Raw genomic sequence first — 20,489 nt, 5'->3', positions numbered from 1 at the left:
TTACCTTTCATCTCCTTTCCTATGTGCAACTGCCAGAGCCGCATGAAAAACACAAACACCATAAGCAGACATACCTTATGGCTAAAGGAACATTTTTTTTCAATACTTTATGGCTATAGGAACATTTTTATTAATGTTCTTGTCACTATTAATCAAACAACGTACATTTGCACGTATTTACTGAGTGCCCCAGCTTTGTGGCCTGTCAGCAGGACAGGGGATACCTGAATGCTAGCCATTAGGAAAACCCAGGTAAACAAGGGCCCTCAGCCACAGCACAGCCAGGCAAGGAAGGCCTGTGCCACGGAGTCCTCATGTACGTGTAGTATTTAAAAATGAGCACTAGTAGTTCAGTCAGACAGAGCAGGGGGTGTAAACAAGCTTTGTGGAGCCAATGGGGAGTGAACTGAGGACACACTCAAGCACACTGCTGTAAACTGCCACACTGACTGTCCATGCCAGGGAACATGGTGCTTAGAGATAGTTTTTTTCTTCTGAATTAATGGTCCCCACATCTGTTACCTAGAGTTGAGTTAAATTTTTTTCTTCCATCCTGCGATTGTGAAATGTAATGACTTCATAACAATCCTATAAGGTACCAATTAGTTCTTACTACTTTTTAACTCGTCCCAGAGGGGGTGAAAAGTGGACTTTAATGCCGCATTGGCTACTTAGCATCTGTGGAAATGAGGAGGGATTCACAAAGCATTGCCTCCCTGGGTAGCAGGGAGCCCTTCCCCTGCTTCTCCTTCCCGCTTTAAGTTATAGAAGCTTCCAGGTGCTCCTCTGTCTCTCACGTCAAGTCCTGACTTGATAGATGAGTCAGGAGGGTTGTGCCGAGAACGGCACGCCTATGGCATCAGTGTCAGTTTGGTAAAACTGTGCAAAGACTTTATGGTGAGTTTCTAAAGCCAAGGCTAATTAAAGTAGTTTCACAAATTTGCTTTTTCTTCTATGAAGATTTGTGCTTTTATGAATTATGTGTATGCATGTGTGTTGGTGTGTGGGCACCTTCACATGATACAGGTGCATGTGTGTTGGTATGTGGGCACCTGTACATGATGAAAGTACACGTGTGTTGGTGTGTGGGCACCTGTACATGATGAAAGTACACGTGTGTTGGTGTATGGGCACCTGTACATGATGAAAGTACACGTGTGTTGGTGTGTGGGCACCTTCACATGATGTAGGTACATGTGTGTTGATGTGTGGGCACCTTCACATAATGCAGGTGCACATGTGTTGGTGTGTGGGTACCTTCACATGATGCAGGTGCACGTGTGTTGGTGTGTGGGCACCTTCACATAATGCAGGTACATGTGTGTTGATGTGTGGGCACCTTCACATGATGCAGGTGTCCCGAAGGCCCTTAGACCTTTGCAGCTCGAGTTACATGCAGCTGTGATCATGGATGCTGCAAACTAAAAGCAGCAGATGCAACTGCTGGGCCATCTCTGTGATCACCAGCAGTTTGTTAAACTGTTTAAAAAATAAATTACTGGTTATTTTCCCTCATATTTTTCTTCTGAGCCCCTTTTTAAAATCATGTGTTCGTTTGTGTTCTTGTGTGTATAAGTGTGCCATGGAGAGGGAATGCTAGTCCGAGGACAGCCTGTGGGAGCTGCTTCTCTCCTCACACTCAGACCATCAGGCTTGGTGACAGGTGCATTTACCAACTGAGCCATCTTGCCTGCCCTCCTCTGGGCCCTTTAAAGTGACTGTAAATATAGAGCTAACATTATTTTTCAGGAAAATGGAAAGATTAATGACTGCTCTGACGAAATTCTTTGCAGAAGCCACACTTCTTTCTCAAAGTCAGGATGCAACTTTAGTTATATAATTGCTGATTTTATCAATACCATTTGACCTTTCTCAGGAAGCAGTACTCTTTAGGAACACCTTAAAGACCATGCCTTTACCTCCCAAGTGAGGCCTCTCAGAGCCACATTTTACTGAGTAGAGCATCAGACAGAGCCATACACGGCGTACACGGTGAAGCTTTTCTGAGCTCCATAAAGCACATTCTTTTCTATGCTACCTGGTGGTGTATGCTACTCCTGCGACAGAGCAACCCCAGACCACTGCAATCCTTTGCCTGCATGTCCGTCTCTCCTATCAGGCTTTCCATATGTTTTGATGAACAAGGAGGGAGTAACAGTGAAGGTGCCCTGCCAGCCCAGCAGAGGGTTACCTGTAAAGGCTGTATCTCAGAAGCGCGGCTCTCTCTCGTCAGTTGCATCATCTCTTTAACTTGGTAAAGAGCGTAGACAAAGGTCACCCAGGGAGAAGAGCTGACCCCCCAGGCTGGTTTGTTCACATCCTCCTGTTCTTCCTGGTGTTTGGTTTTCTTGGGTGGAAGTCTAGGCTCAAGGCGAGGCATGACATCTTCTGTCTGTTGCTGTACCAGGTCAATGGTTGCTATGGGAACAGGACTAGAGGGAACAGGAATCCTTTCTGCCAACATTGTCTTGTCTAGAGAGAAAAATAATGGCAAAATTATTTCCGAGTTTTCTACATATTTAAAACAAAGGTGAAAAAGAAGATGACCCTGGCATGGTGCTCTCGGCCTGACAGGGCGGTGCACACCTAGAACCCCTTGCTCGAGACCAGAGACTGAGAAGACCTACCATTCATTGGCTTCCTCCTGAGAAGCTCAGTGGGGTTGAACCATTCCTCTCAGGTTCTATAACAAGCAGTGTTTTCTCTTACTAGAAGCACCTTGGGCCCCTGAGGTCACAGCTGCTAAAAGGATGGAGACTTGAAGATGGCCATCTCTGTGCTGGGCCTCAGAATGATGTGCATCCTATGGGCTGGCCCTTTTCACCAAAAGCCTCATGTTTCTTCTTCACATCATCAATGCATTACACTTGATACAAACTCCAGCCTTTACTTTTTTTTTTTTTTTTTAAATCAGGACTGGAGAGATGGCTCAGATGTTACAGGCTAAGTGTCAAAACTAACTAAAATGTCAAAACAATTGTATTATACTTTTGTTTACTTATCTTGTGTGTGGTGTTTGTGGCAGTGCCACAGAACACATATGAAAGCTCGTGAGGACAACCTGAAGGAGTTGGTTCTGTCCTTGCTCTATGTGGGCCCCTGTGATTGAAATCGGGTTTTCAGGCTTGGCAGCAGGTGCCTCTGCCTGCTGAGCCATCTCACTGGCCGTTTCTTTCCTTTTGTATGACAATTTTAAATAAAAGCATTTTCAGGAGAAGCATCAGTAGGCACATTTTTAACGAAGGTAAAGGCAGAGAGTTTAATAAGAGCACCCCTGGTCCTGGTAGTCAATTACCACACAGCCTTATAGGTATTTGCCTTAAATCTGAAATCTCTTAAGACTTGTAGGGAGGGGTAAAACTAATGCTTCTGCAGCACTTGGCACCCCAATCAGCTCACCATCCAGTCCTCTTATCATCACCACAGGAGGTGTCATCTCTATGGTGCGTTAGCTGGGACAGCCCTGAGAATATGTCGCCTGCAGGCCAGTTGCTCACAGGACAGCAGGGCTCTCAGAGAACCAGCAAGAAAGAAACAGGGTAACAGACACCAGGGCAGCCTGGGTTCCACACCAAAGCCCAGTCTCAAACCCTTACACCCTGCTCCCGCCACCCACCCTCCCTGCCTGCCCACAAGGCGAAAGGGAAGGAAATACCCACCGTCTTCCTCGTCCGGCACCGCCAGCCACTGGATCAGGGCAAAGAGCAGAAGGATCACCAGGCAGGCCATGCCAATTCCTCGGAAGGTTGCCGCAGCCCCTTGAAAACAAGCAGAGCAGGCCAGATGGTCATTCTCAGAAATAAAGCAACCCTCCACGTAAGCAGACTAACATCCGTGGCAAAGGAAGCACAGCATCGCTGGGCCCGAGTCAGTGCCCTTCAGTTAGCTCCCTATAATAACAGGAGACCCCAGTGCTGGTTCTCTGACTAACCTCCACCCCGACATAATTCTCAGTTAACAAGTTGCTAGCAAACAGCACTGTTTGTCTACACTTGGAGAGCAGGGCTCTAACAGTGCTATGAGTTCACACAACCCTGTGCACCTTACACAGAGTGACCAGGCAAAAATGCCAGAATAATCTGATTTCTCTTGGCCCTCATATTCCCAACAAGAGATCTAGTGAAGCCGACCAACTGTGACGGGAAGCTGTAGTGACTTTGCCAGTGAATAGTTAAGACTTTTTGAGTAACAGTGATGGAATCTGTGTTTCTTTCTTATCATTAGTGAGGTGCGGGGTACCCCACTCAGCTACAGGCATGTGTGTATTATTCATTGTTTGGCTCCTCTGAGGTTTCTGTAGCGTTTCATTAAGCTGCTTGACGGAAGACTGGGTTATGAGCTGGCTCTAAGCATCTTCACAATGTAAGCACGTGCTTTACAATTGTGATCGCCATGCAACATAAAAAGAGGATAGGAACACTGAAGTTGAAATCTGGTATGGTTGGAAAAAAAAAAAAAACACTACCTTATTTTCCCCAAAGGAAGAAAAGAAAAATTATTCTTACCAAAATAATTGACTAACACGCCTCCAATCATGGCGCCACATCCTCTCCCCAATCCCAGATGAAGGCCTTGCAGGATGCCCTGTGCAGAGGTCCTCAGCTCTGGGGGAACAGCTGCACTGAGGTAAGAGATGCATGCTGCCCAGATGGCCGCATGTGTGACTCCTGTGGAGGAAGCGTGAGTGGGGTGAGTGTGTGCTCAGCACCCCTTCCCTTATTTAACCAGGGACCTATTCTACTATGTAGACACACTATGCATATATGTAAACATATATATGCATTTTATAATAAGACACACATAGCAAATTTATCAATTAAGACATTTCAATATAATATTTTTGTGCTTTAGGAATTTTATACAAGCATATAATGCATTTGATTGTCATTTTTAACTATTTTCAAACACAGTTCAGTAGCATTAGGCGGTTGTTGTACATCCATCACAATTATCCATTAATTTTTTATCATCCTAAACAAACACTTTGCAGCCTCAGGCCACTCTTTAACAAGGGCCATCCCTGTGGATGGAACTATTCAGGGTCTCATGTAGGAGAGTCATAACAGTATTTCCTTTTTGTGTCTGGTTTGTTTCACTTAGTCTAATGTCTTTAAGGTTTGTCCACATTATAGCATGTGCTCAGCATCTCCTTCCTTCCCTGCACACCTTGGATGCATGAATAGAGAAATCAAACTGGGATGGAGCCGGAAACCTCCTCCCTGCCTCCTCATGTCTCAGGAGGTGCTATGTAAGTTGGTAGGAAAGAAAATGACAATGGTTGTATCCAGTTGTGACCTCTACAGTCTACAAGTCCAACTGTTCAAATAAGACGTGCCCAGTAGTGCACAGTGGTACTGCTGTTATGAGGGTAACTGGCTGTATTTGGTTTGGACTTGAGACCTGCTCTGCAAGGAGAACCTGGTGTTACAAACCTGGTCAAAAAGACCAACAAAAGCCAAAATGTGACTGGAAAGATCCCAGATCTTTGTGGGAAACTAAACACTATTATTTAGCTGAACTGCTACAGCGTCAAGCTTCTCTAAATACTCATGTTTAAATACCTAGATAAGTGGGTATCATCCATTGCTGTCCTTAACCGGAGAAACCTCTTTCCAATGAATGGTAGTGAATGCAGACTATGGCTGTACAAGTGCTGAGAATTAAATGATAGATAATAAGCCCGAAACGAGCCATTTATAGCACCCTTGCTAAGGCTTAGGGAACCCTGCAGAGGAGGGCACAGAAAGAATGTAGAGCCAGACGACAGGGAGCAGGGCTGCAGAGTGCTATCTTCCGGACAAGGCCATGGTGATGTGAGCTCACAGTTGCTATGAATACAATGGTTCTGCACAAGAATGAGCCCCTCAGCAGTCAGGAGTGGAAGGAGAGGGGCTCAGAGCCCTGCCCCTGGCTCCTGGGTGCTCGCCAGTGGGAAGATCACAGAGCCCTGCCCCTGGCTCCCGACTGCAGCTATGCACCCACTGAGAACACAGGCTCAGATGTGCAGTTCCAATCCAGGGGCCACACAGATGACCCTGGGTAAATTCAAACCCAACCAAACCTGGGCGAAAACCAAACCAAAAGTCATGAACCTGGGAAAATAGAGATGAGGTTTGCGGGGGTGGGGGTGGGGTGGGGTGGGGGTGGGGGTGGGGGGTGGGGGTGGGGTAGGGGGGCAGTTGGCAGAGATAGGAGGGAGATGAAAGCCAGAGGGTGGACAGTGTAATCAGAATACATTATATACATGTATGGAACTGTCAAAACCAGAAATTATTAGTATAAAAATGAATTTCTGTCCTTTTAAAGGCTGGATAATAGTCCATTGCGCACGCACGCGCGCATACACACACACACACACACACACAAATCATTTTGTTTCTTAGTTGATGGCATGAGTTGTTTCCACCTTTTGATTATTATGACTAATGTTGATTAAATATTGATATTTAAGTATCTTCAAGTAAATGCTTACTTACTGGTGTTTACGCAGCTAGAAATAGAACGCAGCTAGTTCAGGTGGTTATTTATTATATTTTTAAGAATAGCAGTTTCCCACAGTAGCTGCACCAATTGACTTTCCCCCTGTAAATCCACAAGTTAACTAGCTTCTCCATCTCATAGCCAGAACTTTTAGAAACTGTTTCTTCTAATAGTAGCAATCCTAACCAGTGTGCAATAGTGTCCCCCTGTGCATTGGCTTGCAGCCCTGACCAGCAGTGGACAAACACTGAGTCCTCTGCTGCGCCCTATTGGAAAACACGCCATTAGAAGAACAAACAGCACAGGGTTTCCTGCGGTCTTATGCAGTATGCATCCCTCGGCTAAGCATGATCTGGCTGCACATAAGCAACCTGAAAAGTAAAGCCCAGAAGGACTATACTGTTTCCAAGAAACTTAGCTAGAAACAAATACGTATTTACAGGAAAACAAATACGTCCAATACCGGGAAAGGTGAGTCTTAACTCACAGTATGTGGCTCACAACCCAAGAGTCACCTGAACTAACCGTGCTAAAGGAGGCCCATAAAGGAGTAAACTATCTTTACTGTGTATATTAGATTAGATGCCTCATCATTAACTAGAAAGATTAAAATAATTTTCCTCTTTCTTATATATTGTTCAGTCATCATTTCAAGGAAGTAGGTTTTGTGGGGTTTCGTTTTGCCTTGTTTTTCTGGTGGGTCTGGGATTAAATCCTGCCTAATTATATACTAGAAAAGCATTACCCCTGAACCCAACTAGGTTTTTTTTAAACTAGAAATATGGACCAAATAGTTATTGATAGCATGCACACTTAATTAATTTTCACAAATGTCAAATAAATTATTTGCTTTGTCTGGTTAAGCAAATACAACACTGTAGATATTGTCAGTCTTTTCAGAATTAAATACTGCCTACACAGACTCTTAGTTATGAATGCTGACATAGTATATAGTAGAAATATTTTCATTTATGTTATTACAGATGATGTTGACCTTTTCAGATACCTATATTTTTTATAAGTAATGCTAGAATAAAATTCCAAAATATACTGAGAAACAAATTAATTAGACTCCAAAGTAGAGTTCAAATTAATTCATCTTTAAGAAGTTATTCCCAGTGACCCAAAACCATGAAAGAATTTTAGAAAAAGCTAAATGTGGCACACTGTCAGAGGAGGGTCCTCAGATCAAAAGGCATTTCATGTGACTACAAATAGACAAGAGAGGAAACTACTTAGAAGGAAACATTTTAAAACAACTTTTACTAACTGTAAAATATCTACTTGCCTTTCATATGCCAGTTCCTGGCTTATTTGTCTATGGTAGTTATTCGCATAGCAGACTACGTGCACTCCAAGGGTTAAGCCAGGCAGCACTTCTCCAATATGGATGACAACAGATGGTCTAGGATTTCTTCCTTCAGATAAGGCCTGGCTGCTGATCATCTTATACGGCTTCTCTGTGTACTTCCAGAACACACTGAGAAGGAAACGGCTCTTACTCACCAGACTAACAAGCTGCAGGAGACACTGAAACCCTAAAGCTCAGCTGGCCCCCGTGACTAGCGACAGGAAAGCCACCTTCCATCAGTCTGGAGGAGCTGGACAACTCTGGTTCTTCAGTGATGGAAAGATTTTCTCAAGTAGCTCAAAGGGGCTCTAGGAAGTTAAGAACTCTAGTACCTGTGATTGGCACCCAACACCTACTGGGTGGCTGATAAACACCTGTAAACCCAGTTCCAGGGGAACTAACCCTAACTCTAACCCTAACCCTGATGCCCTCTTCTAGCCTCTGTGGGCACCTGCATACCCAGGATACGCATAAACTCACATAGACACATAGACATAAGTAAATAAAAACAAGTCTTCAAAAGGCACTCCAGCCATGGCAGCCCTGTCGGACCTCACTCTCCTCAAATACTGTTTCCTTTGTTTATGTGTTTTTGCCTAGATGTATATCAGTGCACCGTGTATATGCCTGGTACCCGTGAAAGCCCGAAGAAGGCATTGGATCCCCTAGGACTGGAGTCATAGATGGTTGTGAGCCCCCGTGTGAGTTCTGGAAATCAAATATGGGTGCTCTGGAAGAACAGACAGTGCTCTTAACTGCTAAGCCTCCATCAAATAAAACAAGCAAAATAAAAAACAAAAAACCTAAAAACAATTATTTGTTTACTTTGTATGTTGGACAAGGTGCATGAGTGTGGCAGTGTGGAATTCCTGACAATCTGCAAAAACGAGTTCTCTCCGCTCACCGTGTGGGCGCCTGGGATTGAACTCAGGTCATCAACACACATTAAGACCAGGAATAAGTCCGACCACACTCACTGCTGAGTTTTTCTGTTATTTACTACAACTAGCAGCCACATGGGCAAGGAGCACAACCACTGTGATGTTGGCTTTTATCAAATGTGTATACACAGGATCACAATCCTGAGTGTCTAAACGCTTCCTGTAAAAGTAAAGGTGACAAACGAACATAGAATCTCGGTAGCATGACCACCACCCAATAGTGCGGCCAGCACACAGACCCACTCCCCTTTAAAACAAACTACAGACTCGCCATGAACGGGAAAACCTGATTCTTTAGGTAGTGCTGCCTGCAGCCTGTTGAAAATGGTAGCTGACCTTCCGCAAGGACAGGCTTCAAGAGAGCCCTGACTACCACACGGAGAAAGAGCTGAGTTCTTTTTTTTTTTTTTTTTTTTTTTTTTCCGTTTATTTTTTTATTTTAATTTTAATTTTTTATTTATTTATTTATTTTTTTAGATTTTTCCAAGACAGAATTTCTCTGTGTAGCCTTAGTTGTCCTCGACCAGGCTGGCCTCAAACTCACAAGGATCCTCCTGCCTCTGCCTCCCGAGTGCTGGGATTAAAGGCGTGTGCCACCACTGCCAGGCAGAGCTGGGTTCTTATTGTTCCAGTCAGCTCCACTGGCCATCCCTTGACCCCAGAGAGATGCGGGAATAGCTCCTTTGCTATGGACCGAGCAAGGAGGAAATCTGCTGCATGGCTCTTATCAGAATAGCTGAGGAGAAGAATGCTGAGGGTACCATCCGCAGCTCCAAGAATGAGGGAGAGCGGTAGTGCTCACAGTCACTATGAGCAGCCCCCAAGGTGAAGCGATAAGGAGGTGGAATATGGGACACACCACCACACCTCTGCATCCTCTCCAGCCGTGTCAGCTTTCATGGAACACAGGGAAGGAGGGCGGTGGAGAAAGAATGAAGAGACAGGCATCCTTTATATATATATATATATATTTTTTTTTTTTTTTTTTAAAGAGGCTGTTAGTGGCATGGGGGTGGGGTGGCTCAGAAGGCAAAAGTGCTTGCCACAAAAGCCTAGGATGCTGAGTTTGATTCCTGAAACCCACAGTAGAAAGATAGAATCAACTCCTTAAAGTTAAACACTAACTTTTCAACATGTGCTGCTAGTACGCACGCGCGCGCACACACACAAATAAGATAAAAAATGTTTATAGAAGACCCACTCCTGGCTATTAAGAATAAAAAAGTGAAAGTAATGGCTGTTCAATGCCCAGACAGTCGGGAATGTCTTATCCCCCGGCCTCAGCCTTCCTGCTTCCTGACACTCTGGGAACAATTAAATAACAACCCCAGTCATGGGTACCTTTCTTTTCCCTGCAGTGCTGGCACTCAAGCCCAGGGGCTTGGCACATACTAAGCAAATACCATTAAGCTACACCCTTACCCTTAACAGGTGTCTATGATGACAAGTGGGCTATGCCCTATAATCAGTATTTCCTTATAATTGTTTCCTGTCTTGACTATATCCTAAGATTGTCTCCTTTAAGGTCAGAGCATTTGGACAAGGCTGTGCAGGCAGTGGAATCAAGAATGGCTGAACGTGTGTAGCTTGATCTCATATGCGTGAGCCACTGCCTTCTGGGGCTTCCGTGCAGGCACAAAACCTGGGACTGAAGCCATGTCCCTCAGCTTAGAAACAGTGGACTCTGGGGAAGCAGGCAGCATGCATTCACAGATCTTTCTTACTGGTGGCAGGGCAGCAGCGATCTTCCATGGACACAGAGGACAATAAAATGGAGCGCAGAAGTGTAAGGCATAGCTAGCTGGGTTAGGTTCAGAGCATGCCCAGCTCCCCTATGGCACACACCCTGACGCGCATACCATATGAAAGGATGTCCCAGGCCAGCAGCCTGTGATGGCCACTCTTCTCAGCCCTGAAGGTGCCATGTGGCTTTTGCTGTCTACTCCTTGGTCCACAGTGCTGCTCAGCAGCAGCTGTCTGCTCTCTAGAGGCTGCAGTGGTGGCCCTACAGACCCCAGCTCATGCTGGAGCCTAAAGAAGTTTTCAATAAAGTGTTCGGGCCTCTCCTCCCGGCTTCACAAAGCTGCTTAGTGTCTCCACAGGGCTTTTCGCTGCAAGCACGCACTTCTGTGCATCTCATGCACGGTGGGAGTCACGTGATGCATATCTGACCTAGCTCCTGCACTCCTTTTTAAATGGCCGTCTCAGGTTCAGTTCACCCTATACATCTTTGATAAATAACAGGAAAGGATTTCCAAACCCGCAACAAAGAGCATTTGTTTTCCTCGCTAATAAAACTCCTCTCTTTTCCTTCAACAATCTCATGATGCCTTTTGTTGCTGTCTGTTTTGGATTTTAGAGACAAGATCTCACACTGTATTCCAGGCTGGCTTCAAACTCACAGCATTCCTCTTGCCTCAACCTTTCAAGTATTGGGATTACAAGTATGACCAAATTCACCAATATTCTTTTTTTCTTGGGTATATTATGCAAACTGTCCTTTTCTATCTAATTTATATCCAATTAAAAAATAGTATATTAGTGTATGTGCAATATACATTTTTATATTTTTATAACAACATAAATTTTTAGTAGGCACACAAATCTCTTTATCAAGTATTAATGCCCTTATATATTGACAGATAATGCAATTAAACAAGACAAGGAGAGGCCAGGCCCTTGAGGTGGGAAATCCCAAAGATCAGGTTTCCTTCTCACTGTGAGATGTTAGTGCTTTATGATTCTTACGTGACACAATGCCGAGACCCGTGCTGCACTGCAAAACCCTCCCAGGGTTCTGATAATTACACACGATGGCTTACTTTTTGACAAACAATAGCTTCCTATTATATACCCAACTATGTATATATGTTTGTAAACACATTTTCTCTTACTGATGGCACATTATATCAGATCTGAGAAAAGAACCTTTCAAGTGTATACATTTCTGAATTACATAATTACATGACTGTAAATAACACGTGTCCTTTAAGTTAGCACGTTCCTGCTTCATGGTGATGAGGGATGTGGTAAGTGAACATGTGTTTTATACAGTCTACTTAGATGAGGAACTGTGAATCTACCCAGGACACTACATTATTACCCTGGCTGAAGTGTGCTCACTCACGGCCTTTGGGTTAGGAAATAATTGCAGTAACATCTAATAGAGCTAATGAAATTATGCAGTTACAGACTGTTTTGAACAGTGAGTTAGGAGCCCAGGCTGTCACAGCCCACTCAGCTCCAGTGATCCTGTCCTGATGAACACAATCATAAAGGCAATCACTAAACAGATGAGCAGAGGTTTCAGAACCCAGAAGAAATCATGTACACTACATGGCCAGGAGCCATGAACACAGAGCCTGCGTTCGATACTCTTAACGCGCCGGTCAGAGCCTCCCGGGAAATCTTGGTGGGCACAGTGCACTGTAGCAACAGGAGGCAGTCAGGCCAGCGGGTCTGCGTAAAGATTCGGATGATTCATGGAAAAACAGTAACATGACTCTCAAGTTTTCATTATAAACCACCAGATGCAATAAAAATAACCAAAGAGAGAAAAATATTAGAGCCACATTATCTCATATGTACAGTTAATCTAAAAATAGAGGAAGAACTGGAGCCTTTGAAAGGCACATCCTTCCGTATTTTAAAACCACCTTTGGAGGCGTGTGCCTAGAAGCAGAGCAGAGCAGTTTATTCTAGACTTCCACTTTCTTTGTTTAAACACAAAGGAATGGAGAACAGCCACCTTTGTTTGGCTCAAAACAAGACAGCACTCAGAGCAGTTGAAGAGCAGTGGACCCTCCCTTCCGGGACAGAGCCAGATGGCAAGGTCATGGCCACTCGGTCACTGTGGGAGCCCCAGAGAGATGGCTGTCAGGCCAGCCTCAGCTCACCTTGAAGAACTTCCATAGGGAGGACAGTCCAGGCATTTTCCAGGTAGGAAATATAAATATAACGAGCGGTATTGCAAGCCAGGCCAATGTACAAAACCCTAGAAAAGAGAAAACAACATGAGGGAAAGTGTGAAACACAAGTCGCAAATATTACATGTGTTTCTGCTCTCTAAACCATTCATGATTAAACAGGAATGTTCTAGACGTAGGAACAGGAAAGCTCGTGGACAGAAGGAGTCTGCCTGCTGTTTTCCCCAAATGCTTAGGACCGCCCTTCCTGAAACTTCATTAGTGGTGGAATGTAGAACTGATGCTTTTCCAGATAGTCTGGCTACACAGCCCACCATAAAATGACATCTCTGGCTTCCTTCCAAATGGCTGTAGCTATATGCCTGGGACTGTGGCCACTTCACCATGATTGGTGGGACAAAGTATAAAAATGGTAATCTACGCCTCCATTATATAAGCAGGTCACCAAGCAGTTTCATGAAATTCACATCTTTGTAAGCCAACCAAGAACGGTGAACAATAAACTGGAAATCACATGTTTTCTCAGCCTTCCAACTGATTAATGTTTATTAATATTTTTTAAAATTACCCGTGATGTCATATTCTTACAGAAAGAAGATAAATATGCATCAACCTTTAATATTACTACCACAAGAACCTAAGTACAAACCAAATGAGAGCAGAGCAGAGCTGTGCAGCAAGCATGGATACAAGGGTGGCTGCTTTTCTGCACACACTGATGACAAAGAATATCCGCTCCCTCCATTTTCTATCTTATGCTAATTTCCGTAACCATCTTAAGGCTTTCACTTTCTTTCCTTTGTTTTCGTGTGTGTGTGTGTGTGTGTGTGTGTGTGTGTGTGTGTGTGTGTGTGTCCATCCACCCATAGAAGCCAGAAGAGAGTGTCATAACCCCTGGATCTGAGCTGTCTGATATGATGGCTGGGAACCAAACTCAGGTCCTCTAGAAGCACAGTAGGGTTTTAACCACTGAGCATGCCTCAAGTCCTACTTTTCTTTCTTTCTTTCTTTCTTTCTTGCTTTCTTTCTTTCTTTCTTTCTTTTGTTTTTTTGAGACAGGGTTTCTCTGTGTAGCCTTGGCTGTCCTGGAACTCGGAACTCTCTTTGTAGACCAGGCTGGCCTCGAACTCACAGCGATCCGCCTGCCTCTGCCTCCCGGGTGCTGGGATTAAAGGCGTGCGCCACCACACCTGGCTCATGCCCCACTTTTCATGTTTTCTAAATCTAAGTGGATGAAGACCAGAGTGTGGAGGAAAACCCAGGACAATCAGAGCAAACCATCTTCATCATCCCTAATCATATTTTTACATTTATTCTAAACACTGTCCTCTTTACTCCAACTTTGTTCTTGAGTCCCTAGCTGGAAGTGACCCTAAATATGGAACAAAAGGATGGAGAAAAGACAGAGTGAGGAGGGGGGAGGACGGGGCACACCATGGAAGGAACTTAGTAGGTCCTCAGGGAAGAGCGAACCCTGAACCATCGAGCTCTACAGATAGTGTATTCTTCATACTTACGTGGCTTAGTGAATAAAAGCATACATTTCAATATTTTTTGATAAACATTATTTTACTAAACTTGCCATTAATCCATCAGCCTCTCTCTGGTACAAATATGGCACAGAAAATTGAGGTGCAAACCCCGCTACAGAAACACAAATCGCATTACGCAAGGCCTTCCGGCTTTGGTTTTATGCTAGGAAGCAGCCCTGTTCATGGCCTCCGCTTAGCCTAGTTTAGGGATTGGCATCGGGGGCTGTAGAGCAGATAGTGTAGGCTTTCTGAGCTAGCATCTATTGTAGTTCAACTCCACTGTGACAGTGTGACAGTGTGACAGCAGCCACAGCAGTGTGCAGGTGACCATATGTGGCTACACCAACATTCTAGATAGAAGCTCTAGAATTTAAATTTCATATAATTTTTCCTTGTACCATTTTCAACCTCTTTCAAAATGTAGAAATTTTCTTTAGTTCATGGGCTATATAAAAAGCACAATATTGGCCAGATCTGGCCCTTATGCCACACCCTGGCCACTGGCTTAGCTCATTAATTGCTAGCTTTAGCTGTATATCAAATTTACCCTTATAACTTTAAAACACAGATATCAAGACGCATCTCAGTAAAGAGTGCTCTGGCTAAAACCCAGATTGGGCGCATTAGAAACCTCCATGGCTGCTCTGGTATTGAGTTGGGTGGAGAGCCACAGGCATGCTTATCCCAAGCTGGCTCCACTAATGTCTCTCAGAAACCTATCCTAAAACAAAACCAATAATCCACCTTTCTAACATTCATAGTGCCTATCTCTAGTCCTGTGGTTGAGCCATGAAACTTTCATTTGATCCAGGACACAGTCCAAAACTGTTGTCGTAATGTAACCCAATGTCAGGCAGCAGGATGAAAGGGCACATTATGCGGTGGCCTCCGGGTCCTCCACGCGTGGAACTCAGTCACTGGAGCTACTACTGTGTACCATCTGGGACCCTTGGGTCTTCACTGCAACCAACAAGCTGAGCTGCTATGAATTTAATTTGTCCTTTATTCCATCCCTATGGTTCTAAAATCACAAAAGATAGTCCACTAGATCAAAAAAGGAGGCCGACATAAAAAGAAGAAAACTAAGGACAGCCAGAACAAGCTACTGTGTCTCTCTAGAACAGGATTTTCGCGTGTCAAGTACTGATACAGGTTGGTAGAGATCTCACAACACAACTCGTTACCCAAAACAGCACTTGGGATGGCATCGCTATTATTTAATAATAATTTTAAAAGTGTCCAAGAATTTTTTTTTTTTAATTCTCTGACAAAAACTTTACGCCAGGATTCCCAAGGAAGCCTGTTAGGTTTTGGGTTTCAAATGCCTTTCCCCTGCCCCTCCAGTATGGGTGTGGCGGCTCTGGTCCCAGATGGGAAGCTGTGGAAACTTACAGAGGTCAGTCAGTGTAGGTCACAGCTGGTGGCACTGTTTCGGGAGGTTGTGGGCTTGGCCAGTGGGGGTGGGCTACTGGTTGGCCTTTGAAGGCTACAGATGGCACTGCTGCCAGTCCCATTCTCTCATTCTCAGCCACTCCAGTCACCACTTTCCCTGCCATGATGGACGGTAGCTCCTAAAACTGTGAGAGTAAAAATAAGCCCCTCCCCCCCTGAAGTTGCTACTATGAGGTATTTAGTCAAAGCAGTGAGAAAAACAGCTGGTACAGGGGACAGGTGCTTGAAAAAGATATTGGGGGCCCCACCCCATTTCCTTGCCCTCTGCTTCTTGGCCATCACAAGCTTAGAGGCTTTCCTTCACAGTGCTTTCTCTACCACAATGTCCTCCCTCACCACAAGCCCAAAGGAACAAGGCCAAGTGACCGTGGGATGAAATCACAGCCCAACCATCTCTTGCCTCCTGTTAAGTTTTGTCTCACACAGAATCGTTTATCAAAATTAAAGAATGTAGACAACGCTGTTCGAAATAACTACTCTGATTTCTCTCGAACAGAATCCACATGTGAAAATCCACCCCTGTGACAATGGTTGGTGTGTTACACATTCACCTGTGTTTATACGTGTGCTGCTGAAGAGACAGTCTATGCCTCCCTGTGTTGATCTGGATGTATGGCAGTTAACCATGTCAATAAAGGTGGTGATTCCATGAGAAAAAAAAATCCATTAAAGCTTATTATATCCTTGGTTTGGAAAAAAAAAAGTTTTGTCTCTAGTATGTTGTAGCATCAGTGGAAAGCGGGCTAATGCTGAGCCTGCGCATTGCATCCCTCAGCAGCCGTTGCGGGGAGCAGTGGTTTTACACAATTAGCAAAGGTTGAACTATGAGTTAAGAAGAGTGGTATTTGGATCTATGAAAAGGCAAAGACATAGCCATACTTTCTGATCTGGCAATGAAAAGTATTCAAACAACCTAAGAGTCCTTGAGTGTCTGAAATGGGACATTTAAACTAAGCTGCCCTGTGGGTAATATTTTGTTAGGGTCACTCTCAAGCCAGTGTGTTTACTTTGATAAAATGACAGCTTGTTGATAAAAAGGAGCTTACCGGGTGTGTTACTAGGCCTTCTTCCAGACAAGGCAGCTCTTTACAGTTCACACAGAGTTACGTTCAGGGTCTTAGACTATCCCAGGTAGCAGGGACCTACAACACTTCTCAGGGAGCTATGGATGGAAACCTATGAGCCATTGATGTGAGGGTAGCAACAACTTTCATCACATTCCTATTTCGCAGCAGGAATAAATAATAAAAAGTTGTCAGTAACAAAAGCAGACAAGAACTAGAAAGTTTTGGAGCAGGTGTTTCGTGTAAGTGACGTTACCCACTAAGATGTGTAAGCACCATGGAAAGCCAAATAACTTGTCAGACTAGCTAGCCTAAACCGGAGCAGAATGTGAAAGTCAGAGAAAAGTGCTTATGAGATTCTAACTTTTTATACAACCACAGTTCATGGCAGTAGCCGTTTCGGAGTGACTGGGAGTCATGATAAGGTGGTATTACTTTTCAGCAGGGAGTAGTGAAGAAAGACAGAATTGTTAAGCCGTTCGGAGCTCCTGGTGCTGTGTATATGAGCAAGACACCAACTACAGTATGACTGACCGCCCCTCCCCCACCAAGACCCAGACAAACTCACGACGAACATGCAGTTTTAATAGTGCATAGTCACTGAGACACTGTTGTGCACTCTGTACACTGCTGGGTTCAAGGAGAAGAAAAACGAGCAGAAAGTGTTCCTTACCTTAAAAACAAAACAAAACAAAAACAAGAAACCCCTGCCAATCCACCGGGAAGAAAGCAACATAAATAAACAAGTTAAGTAAAATATGTTAAGGACATGTGCACAAGGACCCATGGGAGCACTAGCTGCCTGTATGGGGTCAGACTCACCTGGGTTAACGGGAACTGGCAAAAGTGTAAACAGCATATACGTAGCAGGGGCAGAGTGAACAAAACCTAATCAGAGAGCTGAAAGATGAGCAGAGGCTGTGTTGAAAAAAAGGCTATGTAGGGAATAAGTAAACTTTGCTAGTCCAGATCTATTCCAGAAATTACTGCAGAGAAAGCACAGGTGAGAACAGAAAGTCTAACTAGGCTGGTCCTGCGGTGCTTAGCTGCTCCTCTGCATGCCAATTTGCATCTCCAGGTCCCTGGGTCTTGTGATCTGGGTTTCTGTTTCAGCTTAAAATAGCAGGGGCTGGAGAGATGGCTCAGTGGGTAAGAGCACTGGCTGCTCTCCCGGAGGACTCAAGTTCAACTCCCAGCACCCTTGTCAGGCAACACAACTGCTGGAAACTCCAGCTATGGCCCAATTGACACCCTCTTCTGGCTGCCACAAGCAACCATAGATCTGTGGCAGAGATACCCACAGGTACAACTAAACATTTCAGCGTCCTGGCTGAGATGCTGTTGGATTTGACCCTGTGCTTTTAGTCTATTGAGAATCTGGATATTAATAAGCCATATAATTGCTCACAACACTGAAAAAGTCACACAAAATAGCACTGCCACAATCATTTTCCTTTCTGGAACAACAACAATGATAGTCTCTGGAGACAAACTTAAGAAGACGGCTTGCTTGCTTCAAGCATCATATCAGAAAGCACATGGGATGTCGCGGGGACATTCAAATCAAACCAATATTCTATTAGGAAACATTCCCCACATAGCTGACCTGGCGCAAAGGAACAGCTGGCCTACCACCACACCCTCCCTATGCCCTCAGGGGGTGCTCTTTCAGATCTCACCCAGTTGTCCCTCACACTAGAGCCGTTTCCTGTTGCACATGGTCACAATGTCATGTGACTCTCCGTACAACACTTAGCTTAGTAGTGACCATACATTATAGGCTGACCTTGTTGTCCATTGGAAGGTGAGGTCTCTGATATTATAATCACTCAGCTTTATCCTTAATGCCTGATATAATGGGTACTCGATTAATATTTATGAACTGATGTAAATTATGAATACTTTAATTCAAACACCAATTAATAAATACTTAAAAGCACATTTTGCCCTACATACTAGGAATGCAATGGAAAATAAGATATAAATATTCATTATGCATGTATTATATTTATAAGCGTGTGTGTATTTTCAGATAGCTGGTTATGGCATAAGGAATAAAGTGAAGAATTTATGAAGCAACAAATTAACTTCTTAGAAATAAGAAGGTTAAAAAAGATGTCCATATTTGGCAACTTTTTTTGACAATGTTCATAACTAAACTTGAAGATAAACACAATTTCTGTAAAATGCAAACAGTTGAATGCATAGGGTCAAGAAGTAGCTGTGGGGACATCTTGAAGTGCTATTTAGTGGAACTCAGAATGTGTGAGAAGCAGAAATGAGGCTCTGCTCTCTGTCTTCTTCTGTCTGTCTTGGTCCTCCTCTCTTTCTGGGGTACCCCTACCCGCTTCCTTCTCCCCCCCAACCCCCAAGCTCATTTAACAAACTGCTCTATAACATAACATCTGGCATCTGGTATCTTATTATCTTAGCTCGTCTTTATTATTAAACATAAAATTGGTGCCATGAAACTCTGAAACGAAACCCAGAGGACCATTCCATTCGCTAAATTCCTTTCTCTAAATACTGTCCTGCTCTCCCACTTCCTGCCGCTTGCCCAGAGTCACCTGTGAGGAAGCTTCCCGGGCCAGCTTTTCAAAACTGCCACTGAAACCAGGATCCTAAGCGGAGGTAAATTTCCACGGCTCCTATCTCTCCGGGGACCCAACTCAGAGCACGGGTTCTTTACTCCGCTGTGTGGCTGGGCACCTCCCCCACCCGCAAAGGTTCTGTTCACAGTAAGCAGTGCAGAGTAGCAGACAGCCAGATTATTGGTAAGCAAATGCTGACCAACCGCAGAGTGTGACTGATTTTAGGTCCCTCTGATTAGAATGACTACAAGGGACCACATTCCGCCAGCCGGCATGTAGGTACCCCCTCGCAGCTATCCTCACTCGCCACACGGGCTGCACAGAGCCCCACAGCTGCCAGCTGTCTTCGCCTTGCTTGCCTGGTGACAGAGTTACTGTACAGCCGAAGTCACTACAGCCTCATACCATTTTTAATCTGCCCACCACTGACTGGTTCCTCAGAACACATGGCTAGCCTCCATCTTTATGAGCAACCATGTGACCACCACCTGCTGCCCTGACCCCTCCCCCTCTCCCGCTGCAGGTTGCCTGGGATTCACTAGAGATGTATGTGCGCACTTCCTAGGCCCCTTCAGCACGCAGGAAGGCCAGGGATGGAGTCAACCCCCTGCACCCAGTGACTGGCTTCCGTCCAACTCGTTTGTTTGTTTGTTTGTTGAGACAGGGTTTCTCTGTGTTGCCTTAGCTGTCCTGGACTCACTTTGTAGACCAGGCTGGCCTCGAACTCACAGCGATCTGCCTGCCTCTACCTCCAGAGTTTTGGGATTAGAGGCGTGTACCACCATGCTCAGCCAGTCCAACTCTTAAAAAATACAAGTGGATTGAACTAGAAAATGATCATAATGAGTGAGCTAACCCAGAAGCAGAGAGACTCAAATGGTATATACTCACTTATAACTGGACACTAGCCCAACGGGCAGGTCTCATGAAAGTCTTCACTTACCAGGAAAGTGGGATGGAGGTGAGGACATCCTATTGTGACTCTAGGTGAGAGAAATATAGGAGATGGGGAAATAAAAGGATCCAGGGGGTCTTAGAAACCTACAAGAAGAACACTATCCTGGGCAGATCTGGGCCCAGGGGTTCTGCTCGAACTATGGCACCAAGGACAACATGTGCAGTCAGCATCGAACCCCTACTCAGATCTAGCCA

General features: G+C 44.6%; 1 protein-coding gene across 3 annotated transcripts in view; it reads right to left on the bottom strand.

Moving 5' to 3' along the window:
• MFSD6 (major facilitator superfamily domain containing 6) overlaps positions 1–20,489 on the bottom strand; it is a 77,702-nt gene that overhangs the window by 2,337 nt on the left and 54,876 nt on the right. For 2 of the 3 annotated variants that reach the window (XM_084780090.1, XM_084780091.1), the window contains exons 3-6: positions 12,669–12,766; positions 4,506–4,667; positions 3,660–3,758; positions 2,192–2,472 (exon numbers count right to left, since the gene is read on the bottom strand). In XM_084780090.1, the coding sequence (XP_084636216.1) occupies positions 2,192–2,472; positions 3,660–3,758; positions 4,506–4,667; positions 12,669–12,766 (640 nt within the window). Of the gene's footprint in view, positions 1–4; positions 30–2,191; positions 2,473–3,659; positions 3,759–4,505; positions 4,668–12,668; positions 12,767–20,489 lie in introns of all 3 variants that reach the window. The other variant, XM_084780092.1, reaches the window with a different exon arrangement.

This window comes from Acomys minous, assembly GCF_964271855.1.
Source record: "Acomys minous genome assembly, chromosome: 4".
Lineage (NCBI taxonomy): Eukaryota > Metazoa > Chordata > Mammalia > Rodentia > Muridae > Acomys > Acomys minous.
The sequence above is the reverse complement of the archived record's forward strand: the minus strand, read 5'-3'. Positions and strand labels throughout refer to the sequence as shown.